The following is a 15,126-nucleotide window of genomic DNA, read 5'->3' on the forward strand; positions in this document are numbered from 1 at the left end:
CCATCTTTGGGTTTGAGTATATTATTGTTGGGTGTTTTTATTTAATTATTGGTGTCATCACACAACTGTTTGCCAATAGCGAGCAAGTTTTAGTGCCACGTCGTTGGCCTCTGCAAGATCCTTTACAGTGCATGTGTCATGCAGCACGTCACAGCTCAGGAGATGTTCCATAGTCTGGAGGCCCCGCCCACACTCGCAGTCTGCCGCATCTTCAGTAGATCCCCACTTCAGCATGTTCGATTTGCTCCTCCCCATGCCTGTCCGCAGCCTGTTGAGACTGCGCCAGGTTATCCACGGTTGGTCGAAACCTGGTGGGAGTTTCTCAGAGGGATCGATTGCCATGTGAGTGTCTTCCGGAGATTTCTCAAGTCTCTCTTCCCAGAGTTTGAGCCTTCTGGACGATGCACTGCAGTCCAGGGGATGGACAGAAGAGAGGAAATTACTGCGTGATTTCAAATGCTGAGGTAGCAAAGGGTGGTCATGTAGGGGGTGTCTTTCATCCTCTGATTGCCTGAGGCGTTCTTTTTGACTGGGTGCAGCTCTTCTGATTCCAGGAGGTGCAATGTCAGAGAGTAGGTAGATGTGTGTACCAAGGTACAGTAAAAACGTTTGTTTTGCAGGCTATTCAGACCAATCAGATAGTAAGGATGTCAAAGGATATGGGGAGAAGACAGGACAATGGGGTTGAGAGGGAATGATATACCCATCATGACTGAATGGCAGAGTAGACTCGATCGGCCAAATAGCCTAATTTTGCTCCAATGACTAGTGAAATAGTCTGGCATACATAAATGCTATCATCAAAGTTGACTACAATGGGTAGAGCAAAGGGGAAGATGCCCTTCAGCCCAACATTGCCACACCAACCAATGCCCCATTTACACTAGTCCCAACTGCGTTTAGCCCATATCCCTCTAAACCTATCCTATCCATGGTTTAGTTTAGAGATACAGCATGGAAACGGGCCCTTTGGTCCACGGAGTCCTCACCAACCAGCAACTCATACACTAGTTCATTACACACTAGGAACAATTTACAGAAGCCAATTAACCTACAAACTGCACGTCTTTGGGATGAGGGAGGAAACCCACACGGTCACGGGGAGAACGTACAAACTCCGTACAGACAGCACCCATAGTAAGGATTGAACCCGGGTCTCTGGCGCTGTGAGGCAGCAGCTGTGCCACTGTGCAGCCCTGCAGAGATGCATTTAATTTCAACCATGCAATAGCTAGAACTCTGATGGGTGACTGCAATCGGTTATTTAGCAGGGATTTTGTGTGCAGTTGTAAGTAAATCCATGTGTTTCGTGTGGTTGACATGCTAATCTTTGCATATTGCAAAGGGACTAATGTTTATGATGCAGGGAAGACGAATTCATTGATTTTTGAGCGGCCAATATAGATGCATTGAAACCCATAAATGTACATTATTTGAATGTGCACTTTTATCTATTGTGTGTATGCTGGTCTGTCTAGACACCTTGTAACTTATGGCATTGACTCATCCAGCAGAGTTGGTTTTGTTGCAATCCATTCACTTAGCCCCATTGCACTGAGTTTTCCCCATGGCATTGTAAATGCTTCTTCGTTACTTATTGCTGCCATTGGAACAATCCTCAATAATTCTCGTGCGAGTGGCTGTTAGTTCATTGCCTCCCACGTACTGTGAAGCGACGGGCGCCTGTTTCTCATTAGTGAGCGCTATTGATCCACGTGACACACACCAGACATATCGGGAATAGCAAACAGTCGGTGACTCGGATAATGCAGGCAGGTGTAGCTGACACTTCGTGAAAATCTATTCCATGTTCCTGGTTTGTGAATTTGAACAAGGTGGGCAAGGAACTCTGGAGATGACTAGCTCTCTCCCACCATCACTGGGCCTGTGAGTCAATGGCTCTGCCCAAGTCCGCAAGAAATTATTTGTGACTAGAGCCCAGTCCATCTCATAGAGCCGCCTCCTCCCTATCAACTCCATCTACACCATACTTTTTTTAAACGGCGCCAAAATTGTAGCAACTGCATTTTGTGGTTGTGCAAAAGAATTTCAATGTGCTGTGCCTACGTGACACCATTGACACTGCCTCAGAAAGCATCCGACATAACCAAGGACCCCTCTGGCCCCAGTCAATCCCTCTTCATCCCTCCCCTGTGGGGCAGAAGATATAAATGCGTGAAAGCACATACAATCATATTCGGTAACAGCTTCTTCCCTGCTGCTGTCAGATTCCTAAACCGTAACCCCATAAGCTGGGGTGCAGTCTCGATCTTCCAACCTATCTCATTGCAGACCTTGCACTTTTTTTTGTTGTAGAAGCAAGGAACTGCAAATGCTGGTCTACACAAGGGCACAAAGTCCTGTAGTAACTCAACAGATCAAGCAGCATCTCTGGACAACACGGTGAGTAAGAGGGTGCGATTGGCTTGAAGAAAGGTCCCGACCCGAAACTTCACCTCTGAATGTTCATCAGAGATTCTGCCTGACCCACTGACTTACTCCAGCACTTTGTGTCCTTTTGCACTTTTTTACCTGCACTTTCTCTGTAACTGTAAAATTATAATGCAATAACACACTATTCTACACTCTGGTATTTTTCTCTTTGCACTACCTGTTGTACTTGTGCATGGCATGAAAGTACTCGTATATGGTACGATTTGACTGGACAGCACTCTAACAAAGTTTTTTTACTGTATCTTAGTACATGTGACAATAATGGCGGATTAGTTTAGAGATACAATGTGGAAACAGGTCCTTTGACCCACTGAGCCTGTGCCAACCAGCATCACCCGTACGCTAATTCTATCCTACACGCTCGGAACAATTTACAGAAGCTGATAAACCTTCATGTCTTTGGAATGTGGGAAGAAACCGGAGCACCTGGAGAAAACCCACAGGGTCACAGGGAAAATGTACAAACTCCATACAGACAGCACCCGCAGTCAGGATCGAACCTGCGTCTCTGGCGCTGTATGGCAGCAACTCTACCACTGCGCCACTCTTATGGTGACCTCAACACCAGACCCCATCTGCTTCCCAACCTATCACCCCACGTGCTAGACACACTCAATAGTTCAGGCAGCATCTATGGAGGGAGACAGTTCATCAACTTTACCAGCCCTCACAAATGCTGCCCAATCTTCCAGCACTTTCTGTTTTAATTTCTTACTGCCAGCACCTGCAGTTTTGGTTTTCTTAAAGAGGTTGGAAAGTGGAGGAGGGAAATTTTTATTTCACCGAGGAGAGATTTGGTAAGAGTGGTCTAGATGCGGCTATTTGTAGGTGTAATTGGTCCCTGGGCAATGAGGCATTTAAGTAGGAGATACGAGGGGACAGAAGGTGAGACTGAAGATTCTAGACCTCTCTTTGCTGGTTATGAGGTGTGCAGGGGGCAAGATGTGGCAAAATGGGGAAGCTTTGGTTTAATACAACTAGGTCCTTAGTCATACAGTGTGGAAACTGACCCTTCGGCCCAGTGAGTCTGTGCTGACCAGTGATCAGCCCGTACACTAACACTATCCTACACAATAGACAATTTACAATTTCACCAAAGCCAATTGATTTACAAACCTGTACATCTTTGGAGCGTGAGAGGAAAGCGAAGCACCGAGAGAAAACTCACGTGATTTATTTTTAGATTGATTTATTTAAATAAAACATTTGGATAAGTACGTGGATAGCAAAAGGATATGGGCCAAACGGAGGCAGGTGAGACGTTTAGATGGGGCATGATGGGCGGCATGGGCAAGTTGGACTGAAGAGCCTGTTTCCACACTGTGTAACTAGGCCTGAAAGATTATGGGAGTGAAATTTAAAAATATATATTGTAGAAAGATTAATTGGGGATGGCTGGCCTTGGTTTGTCAAAGAACGGTTGTATCTGAATAATTTGGCTGAAAGGAGGGTCCATGTGGGAGTGCACTTCATATCATATCATATCATATATATACAGCCGGAAACAGGCCTTTTCGGCCCACCAAGTCCATGCCGCCCAGTGATCCCCGTACATTAACACTATCCTACACCCACTAGGGACAATTTTTTTTTAACATTTACCCAGCCAATTAACCTACATACCTGTACGTCTTTGGAGTGTGGGAGGAAACCGAAGATCTCGGAGAAAACCCACGCAGGTCACGGGGAGAACGTACAAACTCCTTACAGTGCAGCACCCGTAGTCAGGATCGAACCTGAGTCTCCGGCGCTGCATTCGCTGTAAAGCAGCAACTCTACCGCTGCGCTACCGTGCCGCCCTGTAGTCTACATAGATTTAGCAAGGCTCCTGAACAGTTCCCATGTGGCAAAAAACAAATGGCGGGATCTTTAGATTTTAGAGATACAACGCGGGAACAGGCCCTTCAGTCCACCAAGTCCGTGCCGACCAGCGATCCCCAAACACTAGCACTATCCTACACAGTAGGGACCATTTGCAATTTTACTGAAGCCAATTAACCTACTAAGCTGTGTGTCTTTGGAGTGTGGGAGGAAACCGGAGCACACGGACAGAACCCACTTTCACGGAGAACAAACTTCATACAGACAGCACCTTTAGTCAGGATCGAACTCTGGTCTCTGGCGCCGTAGGGCAGCAACTCTATCTTTGTGCCACTGTGCCGCCCATGCTGGAGGGAGCGTTTCAACATGGATCCAAGATTGGTTCAGTGGTAAGTTCCAAAGAAAAGTATGGACGGCAAAGCTGGTAGAGCCACTGCCTAACAGCGCCAGAGACTCTGATTCGATCTTGGCCTCGGGTGCTGTCTGTGTGTGGAGTTTGCACCTTCTATCTGTGACTATGTGGGTTTTCTCTGGGTGTTCCAATTTCCTCCCAAATCTCAAAGACGTGTGGGTTTGTAGGTTAATTGGCTTCTAGTGTGCGGGGAATGGATGATACAATGGGGTAACATAGAACTGATGTGAAAGTATGGTCGGTGTGGGCCAAGGGGACTGTTTCCATTTGATGGAAAGATGGATGCACGATTCCAGTAAATTATTCTTGGTTTCATAGTTGCTTTTCTAATTATCATCCACTCCATAATCAGTGATTCTGCAATCCTTTACTTTACTCTTGCAAGTAAAATGTTATTTATAGCATTCAAAAGCATCACACTCATGAACACAACACAACACTAACCTCAGCAACCATGGACTTCTATAGACTGTCTTCGGTTGCACTATGGATTTTGAACTAATATGGTCACTGATTTGTATTTTTGATTATCATATTATCTGAATGTTGTTGCATTTACAAGCCTGTTAAGCTGTACTAAATAAAAATGTCTTATGTACTGTTGCCAGTACATATGACAATTAAACACCAGCCTTGACTCAGTCAGATAGTATTTGACAAGCCATGGCCTGCACAGCTATGGACACAGTGCTGTGAGATGGGGTTGGATTGGAGGTTTTTTCTGCATCAGCATGCACACAATGGCTTCCTGCACTGTAAATATTTTCATTCTACATTCACTGACATTTAGTTAGGCAGAGGATACAGAAGCTTGACAGCACGCACTACCAGACTCGGGAACAGTTTCTTCCCCTCTGTCAGGTTTCTGAACGGTCCTTCCATGAGCTAGGGTACTGTCCGACTCACCTCTCCCCTATTGCGGACTTTGTCTCTGGAGCTGGTGCGCTACAATGCTGAGAACTATATACTGCACTCTGTATCTTCCCCTTTGCCCTACCTAGGGTACTTGAGTTTAAGTTGAGTGTATTTGATAGCATAGCAGGCAAAACCAAGCTTTTCACCTTACTTCGGTACACGTGACAATAATAAGCCCAAACACCAAATCTGCAATCTCTCATTGCTATGGGCGTTGAATATAAGAGACAGGAAGTCTTGATGCAACTCTATAGGACTTTGGTTAGGCCACATTTGGAGCATTGTGTACAGTTCTAGTTACCCCGACGTGGAAACATTGGAGAGGCTGCAGAGGAGGTTTGCCAGAGTGCAGCCCGGAGTGTAGGGTTTCAGCTACAGGGAAAAGCTGGATGGATTGTTTTCTCTGGAAAGTTGGAGGTTGGGGGGAGACCTGACAGAAGTATATAAAATTATGAGAGGCATAGATAGGGTGGACTGTCAGAATGGTTTTAGAAATGCCTTACACTTGAGGGCAGAGAGTGATACAGTCTGGATACAGTTCCTTCGCCCGAACTTGCCCACACCAGTCCCAGCTACACTAGTCTCACCCGCCTGCGTTTGGTCCATATCCCTCCAAGCCTGTCCTATCCATGTACCTGTCTAACTGTTTCTTAAACATGGGAATAGCCCCAGCCTCAACTACCTCCTCTGGCAGCTTGTTCCATACATTTGTGTGAAAAAGTTACCCGTCAGATTCCTATTAAATCTTTTCCCCTTCACCTTAGACCTATGTCCTCTGGTCCTCAATTCACATAGTCTGAGCAAGAGACTCTGTGCATCTACCCAATCTATTCAACTCATGATTTTATATACCTCTACAAGATCACCCCTCATCCTCCTACGCTCCTGGGAATAGAGCCCCAGCCTACTCAACTGCTCCCTATAGCTCAGACCCTCTAGTCCTGGCAACATCCTAGTAAATCTACTCTGTACCCTTTCCAGCTTGACAACATCTTTTCTATAACTGAACACAATGCTCTAAATGCGGTCTCACCAACGTCTTACACAACTGCAACATGACCTCCCAGCATCCATACTCAATACTGACTGATGAAGGCCAATGTGCCAAAGAAAGCTGTAAGGTGAAAGGGAGGAAGGTGTAATGGAGACATGCAGGGCAAGTTTTTTGTTTAAACAGAGGGTAGTGGGGGTCTGGAACATGCTGCCAGTAGAGGTGGTGGTGGAAACAGATACTATTTCATTCTTCTTTCCTCCTTGTCTGACACCCTTTTGTCTCCTCTTCAAATCTGGTCTTTGCGCATTTGCAACCAAACTCCCCTCACCTGTATCCATCTATCACTTACTAGGCGCCATTCCCCCCCCCCCCCCCCCCCCCCACACTACAATCGGTCTGAAGAAGGATCCCGACCCAAGACGTCACCTATCCATGTTCTCCAGCGATGCTGCCTGGTTGCTGTGTGGCTCAGCACTTCAACTCCCACTCCCAGTCTGACCTTTCTGTAATGGGCCTCCTCCATTGCCATAGTGAGGGCCAGCGCAAATTGGAGGAAGAGCATCTCATATTTCGCTTGGGCAGTTTACACCCCAGCGGTATGAACATTGAATTCTCCAACTTCAGATACTTCCTCTGTCCCTCTCTTTCCCCTCCCCTTCCCAGTTCTCCCACTGTCTTCCTGTCTCCGACTACATCTTATCTCTGTCCCACCCCCTTCCCTGACATCAGTCTGAAGAAGGGTCTCGACCCGAAACGTCACACATTCCTTCTCTCCTGAGATGCTGCCTGACCCGCTGAGTTACTCCAGCATTTTGTGTCTACCTTCAATTTGAACCAGCATCTGCAGTTATTTTGCTATACATACCAGCCAGTTCTTTATTAGTTCAACCAGTGAGCCAAAAATTGAGGGTTTATTTGTGAAGAGGTGACCTTGTTTTTCTTTATTCCTGGAAGTGTTCCTTGGGCCAGAATGCCACAATGCGCTAATCCTAAATTGAAAGCTGCCTTTTGTTGGTTAAATGCAAGTTTTTTAGGTTTTTCTATTAGTCATTGAGATACAGCATGGAAACAGGCCCTTCTGCCTACCAAAGGTAGACACAAAATGAGCCAAATGCTGGAGTACTCAGCAGGACAGGCAGCATCTCTGGAGAGAAGGAATGGGTGATATTTCAGGTGGAGACCCTTCCTCAGACTCCTTCTGCCCACCATGTCCACACTGACCATTGATCACCCGTTCACACTAGTTCTATGTTCTTCCACATTCCCATCCACTCCCTACGCACTAGGGGCAATTTACAGAGGTCAATTTGCCTACAAACCTGCACATCTCCGGATGCAGGAGGAAACCGGAGCACCTGAAGGAAACCCATGTGGTCACAGGGAGAACATACAAACTCCACACGCAGACAGCACCCGAGGTCAGGATTGAACCTGGGTGTTTGGCGCTGCGAGACATCAGCCTCACCCGCTGCACTACGGTGCCACCCCCGGCTCTGACGCTCTGCAGTGTAATAAAAGTCTTTATTATTTCAAGAACAAGTGTGCTTATTTGCAGCGTGCAACAGAATGTGGGACAATCTCACGTGTTGGCCTCCTGCCAGAGATGGGGAAGTAGTTGTGGTGCCTTGCTTGCGGCTGCCTGGCCTTTTCCTGAACCACGAAGGTAAGTTAAGACTTCTGTTGCCGCCTTTTGTCTTTGGATTTTAGAGATACATTGCCGAAACAGGCCCTTCGGCTCACCGAGTCCCTGCCGACCAGCAATCACCCACACACTATGCTGGTGTGTAGGATAGACACAAGCACTATCCTGCACAACAGGGATAATTTACAATTTTACCGAAGCCAATTAACCTACAAAACTTTGGAGTGTGGGAGGAAATCAGAGAAAACCCACGCGGTCACAAGCAGAGACAACATACTAACTACATACAAACAGCACCCGTAGTCAGGATCGAACCCGGGTCTCTGACGCTGTAAGGCAGAAACTCTACTGCTGCGCCATTGTGCTGACCCTAGTCCATGAGGTCCATTGGCTGGGTAAAGACTTGCTGCTTTTTTTAAAGCTGTGTGTGTCATGGCTGAGATTAGATGCAACCTCCCATAAAGTAGTGACCAGAGGGCACACACTCACTCGTGCTGTAAGTTCCTTTATCTGGTGCCTCCCCACATATCTGTCTGAGCAGAGGCTGCCCTCGGCCTCGACCTCGACCTTCAGCCTCGTAGTGATTTGCTTGGGTTGACTGAACGCTGCCATTAGCTGAAAGGCCATGAGTTCAACCCAAACTCCAGACCCTTTTGTGCTGATCTGATAGTTGTAATGGAGGGGGGGGGGGTGTAGTTTGGTGTGTGTAGACCATAAGACATAGGAGCAGAATGAAGCCATTTAGCCCATCAAATCTGCTCCACCATTTAATCATGAATGATCTATCTTTCCCTCTCAACACCATTCTCCTGCGGTCTCCCTGTGACCTTTGACACCCTTACTAATCAAGAACTTGTCTATCTCCATCTCTGTCAATTTTAAAAGTACCCAATGACTTGGCCTCCACCACCATCTGTGGTAATGAATTCCACAGATGCACCACTCTCTGGCTAAAGAAATTCCTCCTTGTCTTCATTTTAAAGGTACGTCCTTTTATTCTGAGGCTGTGCCCTCTGGCTTTAGACTCTCCCGTTAGTAGAAACATCCTCTGCACAGCCAATCTTTCTAGGCTTTTCATCATCTGGTGGGTTTCAACAAGATCCCTCATCTTTATAAACTCTAGTGAGTACAATCCCAGAGCCTTCAAACACTCCTATGTAAACCCAATCATCCCCGGGATCATTGTCATAAACCTCCTCTGGACCCTCTCCCATGCCAGCACATCTCTGCTCAGATATGACAACTGCTCGCAATATTCAAATTATGGCCTCGTCAGGTCCTTATAAAATCTCAGCATTTATATTCTAGTTCTCTCTATGAATGCTAACATTGCATTTGCCTTCCTTACTACCGACTCTACCTGCAAATTAACCTTTTGGGAATCCTGTACCAGCACGCCCAAGTCCCTTTGCACCTCTGATTTCTGAATCATCTCCCCATTTAGAAAATAGTCCGCACCTTAATTCCTACTACCAAAGTGCAAGACCGTACACTTTGCCACATCTTTGCCCACTCTCCCAACCTGTCCAAGTGCTTCTGTAGAGTCCCTGCTCTCTCTACACTACCTGCCTATCTTCGCTTTATCCACAAACTTGGCCACAAACCATCCATTCACCAACCAGATAAATAAAATATAAATTGAAAAGTAGCGGACCCAACAATAACCTCTACAGAACACCACTAGAAAAGGCTCCCTTTATTGCCACTCTATGCCTTCTGCAAGTCACACAATCTTCTAGTTTGGTGTGTGGGTGCAGAGTTTAGTTTTATCACAAGGAAACGTGCCCTTCAGAACTCCACTGGTCCCCAACCACCAGCTTAAATGTTGTCCTTCCACCCAACCCTGTCTATCTTCTTCCTCGTTTCTATTTTAAAGGTATGTCCTTTTATTCTGAGACTGTGCCCTCTGGTTCTAGTCTCTCCCACGACTGGAAATAGCTTCCATCTGTAAGCCGGTTTTGAATTCATCAAACCAAGTTCTCCCACTTCCTCAGTGGGATAACATAGAATTGTAAAATGGAATAACATAGAACTAATGTGTGAACAGATGATTGCTGGTCAGTGGGGATTGAAGGAACAATTTCCATGCTGTGCCTTTCAATCAATCGGCTACCAACGCCCCAAAGTCACCCATCGTGTATATATGTTCATCACTGAACAGTTTCTCCCACAGTTGACCCACCCTATTACAAGGATGTGTCGGCTTTTACCAGAATGCTGCCTGGATTAGGGGGTATTAGCTGCAGGGAGGGGTTGGACAGACTTGAATTGTTTTCTCTGGAATGCCAGTGGGCTGAGGGGAGACCTGAGAAAAGTATATATTTAAAAAAATTGAGAGCCAAAGATGTGGTAGACAATCAGAACCTTATTCCCAGGATGAAAAAACGAATTACAAGTGGGCTTGGCTTTAAGGTGAACAGGTCAAAGTTTAAAGGAGATGTGCAATGTGTTTTTAAGAGGGTGATGGGTGTAGTGCTGGGGTAGTGGTCGAGGCAGATATACAGTGGTGTTTTAGACAATAGACAATAGACAATAGGTGCAGGAGTAGGCCATTCAGCCCTTCGAGCCAGCACCGCCCGCCATTCAATGCGATCATGGCCGATCACTCTCAATCAGTACCCCGTTCCTGCCTTCTCCCCATACCCCCTCACTCCGCTATCCTTAAGAGCTCCATCCAGCTCTCTCTTGAAAGCATCCAACGAACTGGCCTCCACTGCCTTCTGAGGCAGAGAATTCCACACCTTCACCACTCTCTGACTGAAAAAGTTCTTCCTCATCTCCGTTCTAAATGGCCCACCCCTTATTCTTAAACTGTGGCCTCCTGTTCTGGACTCCCCCAACATTGGGAACATGTTTCCTGCCTCTAATGTGTCCAATCCCCTAATTATCTTATATGTTTCAATAAGATCCCCCCTCATCCTTCTAAATTCCAGTGTATACAAGCCTAATTGCTCCAGCCTTTCAACATACGACAGTCCCGCCATTCCGGGAATTAACCTAGTGAACCTACGCTGCACGCCCTCAATAGCAAGAATATCCTTCCTCAAATTTGGAGACCAAAACTGCACACAGTACTCCAGGTGCGGTCTCACCAGGGCCCGGTACAACTGTAGAAGGACCTCTTTGCTCCTATACTGAACTCCTCTTGTTATGAAGGCCAACGTTCCATTTGCTTTCTTCACTGCCTGCTGTACCTGCATGCTTCCTTTCAGTGACTGATGCACTAGGACACCCAGATCTCGTTGAACATCCCCTCTTCCTAACTTGACACCATTCAGATAATAATCTGCCTTTCTATTCTTACTTCCAAAGTGAATTTTTCCAAAGTTTTAAGAGACTTGGTTATGGAGGGATGCGGATTATGTGCAGGCAGATGAGTTGTTCTTGGCATCATGTTCAGCACAGACAATGTGGGCCGAAGGGCCTGTGCTGTACAGTTCTATGTATGTTAACCCGTGCAAACTCCTTGTCTTGCAGCCAACGTCAGCAGAAACTGCACCAGCACAGGATGGTCAGCGCTCCTGGACCCCTATATGTCAGTCTGCGGATACAACCAGAACGGCACTCCGTCTGCCGAAAAGGTTTGTTCACCTCCCTTCACGAAGCCTGACTTTGCATCACTGAGGGGAAGAAAATCCCCCCCCCTCCCCACAATGCCTTTGGTTCCTATTTCTTAAACTAATTAAACCAACAATGTAGAAAGGCAAACAAAGTGCTAGGGAGTGTTTCTGGAGCAAGTAGTTGCCTTGTAATGATGGTGGCACAGGTGGTAGAGCCACTGCCTCACTGTGCCAGAGACCCAGGTTCAATCCTGAACTTGGGTTATGTCCGTGTGGGTCATGTACAGGTTTCCTCACACATCCAAAAGATGTGTGGGTTTGTAGGTTAATTGGCCCTCTGTAAATTGCCCCTAGTGTGTCAGGAGTGGATGAGAAAGTGGGGAAACATAGAACTAGTGTGAACGGGTGATCGATGGTCATTGCTAAGTAGCACTTCCTGTCTGCACAGGAAGTAACTGACTGTCACCACCTCAAGGTTCTCCCACCTCGTGTTGCCCTCACACCAACCTTCCCCACCCCAACCAAACACTACATCCACACATTTTCTGATATGACGTGCTATCTGTGGAGTTACGGAGTTACGGAGTCAGCTGAATGCAGAGATTGGCAGCAATGGATATTAGAAGCTAGGGTTCCCCCATTAGAAATTGCCCATGGTGTTGTATTCATAAGGTTATACAGCACAAACACAGGCCTTTCAGCCCAACTCATCTCTACTGCCTCATCTAAGCTAGTCATATTTTACCCGAATCACTCTAAACCTTTCCCATCCATGTGTCTGTTCAAGTGCCTATGAAATCCTGCTATTGTATGTGCTTCAACTACCTTTGCTGGCAGCTCGTTCCATATACCTACCACCCGCTGTGGAAAATGTTGCCCCTCGGGTACCTATTCAACCTTCCTCCTTTGAAACCTTTGAACTCTTTCCTCGTCTTAAATCTACTGTATGTCCTCTAGTTCTTGATTTCCCCTACTATGGGTAAAAGTCTCTTTGCATTCACCCTATCTGTTCCCCTCATGGTTTTGATTACAGTTGCATCCTGATCCAAATCATCACCTGTCCACCCCTCCACGGGATACCAAAGGATTTATATTAGCAAAAACGTAAACTCGCCTGCCCAAGTTTTATCGCATCAAGTAAAATATTTACAGTGGCATTTGCTTCAGCGGCAGAAAGCTAATGGCTGGGATAGAATTTATTGAAGGTTTATACCTTTATTTGTTAGCCTAGCATTCGTCAGAGGGAGCCTGTCTCCTGTGGGATTTTATTGACATGTAACAGGAGGGAGTTCTGAGGTGAAATATTCCTACTGCTGTTTGACAGCTGTTGGGGTGAGAGTGGTAATAAATCTATCTTCGTCGTTGTTCAGAGGCTGTACCCTGAGTAGAATGTCTGGGCCATTTTAACTCTGGCTGTTTAACAGCACAAAGGATAGACGGGTCTGATCACCTATCCATGTTCTCTAGGGATGCTGCCTAACCCGCTGAGTTACTCCAGCACTTTGTCTTTCTTTGGTAAACCAGCATCTGCAGTTCCTTGTTATTGTAAAATGAGTGAAGCTGTCCAGGAACGTGGGCTTAACTGTAGATTAATTTTATTTCCAAAAGTAAACTTTATTCAGAGTCAAAAATAAATACAAACAAAACCTGTGCAATAACGCTTCAGACGTTCTCCATGTTTATACAGTCATTTTTTAGTGTCTCAGCAGTGTCCATATCTATCTTTAAATAAAGAGTCAAGAGGTTTGATGGTCATATTTGTTGAAGCAGAACAATAAAATTATTTCATGTTATGACATTTGGATAGGAAAGATTTAGGGGGATATGGGCCAAATGCAGGCAGGTGGACTAGTGTAGATGAGGCATGTTAGTTGGCATGGGCAAGCTGGGCCGACGGGCTAGTTTCCACACTGTATGACTCTATGACTATGAACAGAAGCACAAACAGGTTTGTCAACACAGTGTTCATAGTTAATATAATAAACAAACAAACAAAAAAAAGAATGTATATTAAAAAATAAAATACAAAAACAAAATCACCCTCATAGTCCCTAGTGAAACATGGGTGAGTTGGACCACTCTCATAGTCCCTAGTGAAACCAGGGCAGCTCTTGGTTGAGTTGGAGTTCGTAGTGTTCAATAGCCTGATGGTCGTTGGGAAGAAGCTGTTCCTGAACCTGGAGGTTAACAAAGTGTCTCTTGTAGCAACGGAAGCACCTTAGACTGTAGTCCTCTACCATGGAGCCTGTAGTCCTCTACCATGGAGCCTCACCAAATTTCAGCGAGTCCCTCAGCATGTACTCCTATTTAATTACTCTTCAATAATCATGTTTTTAGAACTAAACCAGAGATGGGGAATTGAGAACCAGAGGTTTAAGGTGAGGGGGGAAATATGTAATGGAACCTGAGGGGTAACTTTTACACACTAAGGATGGTAGGTGTATGGAACGAGCTGCCATTGGAGGTAGTTGTGGTAGATACTATAACAACATTTAAAATACATTTGCCCAGGTACATGGACAGGAAATGTTCAGAGGGTTATGGGCCAACACGGGCAGGTGGGACTAGTGTTGATGGGGAATGTTGGTCGGCAGGGGAAAGATGGGCTGAAGGGCCTGTTACCATGTTCTATGACTCGTTGGGTTAGTCAAATAACTCTTGACCTATTGAATGCCAAGAGTAAAACTCCAATAATCCAGCATGCTTGGTGCTGTTAGGGCAGATCTGAGTCTCTGACGCTGTAAGGCAGCAACTCAACTACTGTGCCGCCTATATGTGTCTGTTTGTGTGTGTGTGTGTGTGTGTGTGTGTGTGTGTGTGGCTGTGTGTGTTATGTGTTTGGCTGTGTGTGTGTGTCTGTGTGTGTTTTTGGCTGTGTGTGTGTGTGTGTTTTTGGCTGTGTGTTGGTGAGCAAATCCAGGACAGCCCCTTTCATTGCTAATGTTTCTCCTCCTGTTCCCTCCCTTAGAAACAGTTCTACAGAGTGACCAAGATTGGCTACACCATAGGATACAGCCTCACGCTGCTCTCTCTGACAGTGGCCATAGTCATCCTTTGCTTCTTCAGGTAGGATGTCCACCTCTTTGCATTGGGCTCAGTCCCAGCTTCTTTCCCATGTTCTACCAGGGACGAGACTGTCAAAATGTCCGCTGTTGCACAGGGAGAGCTTTGGGATGTCCCAAGGCTGTTGGACGATGTTGTTCTACAACTTGGAGCAGAACAGCACATGAACAGGCCCTATGGCCCACAATGTCTGTACGGAACATGATGCCTTGTTAAACTGATCTCATCTACTTGAACGTGATCCATTCCCTGCATATCCACGTGC

At 46.1% G+C, this 15,126-nt stretch overlaps 2 protein-coding genes across 3 annotated transcripts in view; one reads left to right on the forward strand and one right to left on the reverse strand.

Annotated features, from left to right (window-relative positions):
* The window catches only part of sec22c (SEC22 homolog C, vesicle trafficking protein), a 134,814-nt gene that overhangs the window by 45,628 nt on the left and 74,060 nt on the right, over positions 1–15,126 (reverse strand). The gene's annotated exons all lie outside the window — the stretch shown is intronic.
* Positions 1–15,126, forward strand: part of LOC144607104 (vasoactive intestinal polypeptide receptor-like) — a 42,429-nt gene that overhangs the window by 7,200 nt on the left and 20,103 nt on the right. For both annotated transcript variants that reach the window (XM_078423711.1, XM_078423720.1), the window contains exons 3-5: positions 8,152–8,259; positions 11,716–11,819; positions 14,767–14,864. In XM_078423711.1, coding sequence (XP_078279837.1) covers positions 8,152–8,259; positions 11,716–11,819; positions 14,767–14,864 — 310 coding nt within the window. The remainder of the gene's footprint in view (positions 1–8,151; positions 8,260–11,715; positions 11,820–14,766; positions 14,865–15,126) is intronic.

Source organism: Rhinoraja longicauda, chromosome 2 (genome assembly GCF_053455715.1).
Source record: "Rhinoraja longicauda isolate Sanriku21f chromosome 2, sRhiLon1.1, whole genome shotgun sequence".
NCBI lineage: Eukaryota > Metazoa > Chordata > Chondrichthyes > Rajiformes > Arhynchobatidae > Rhinoraja > Rhinoraja longicauda.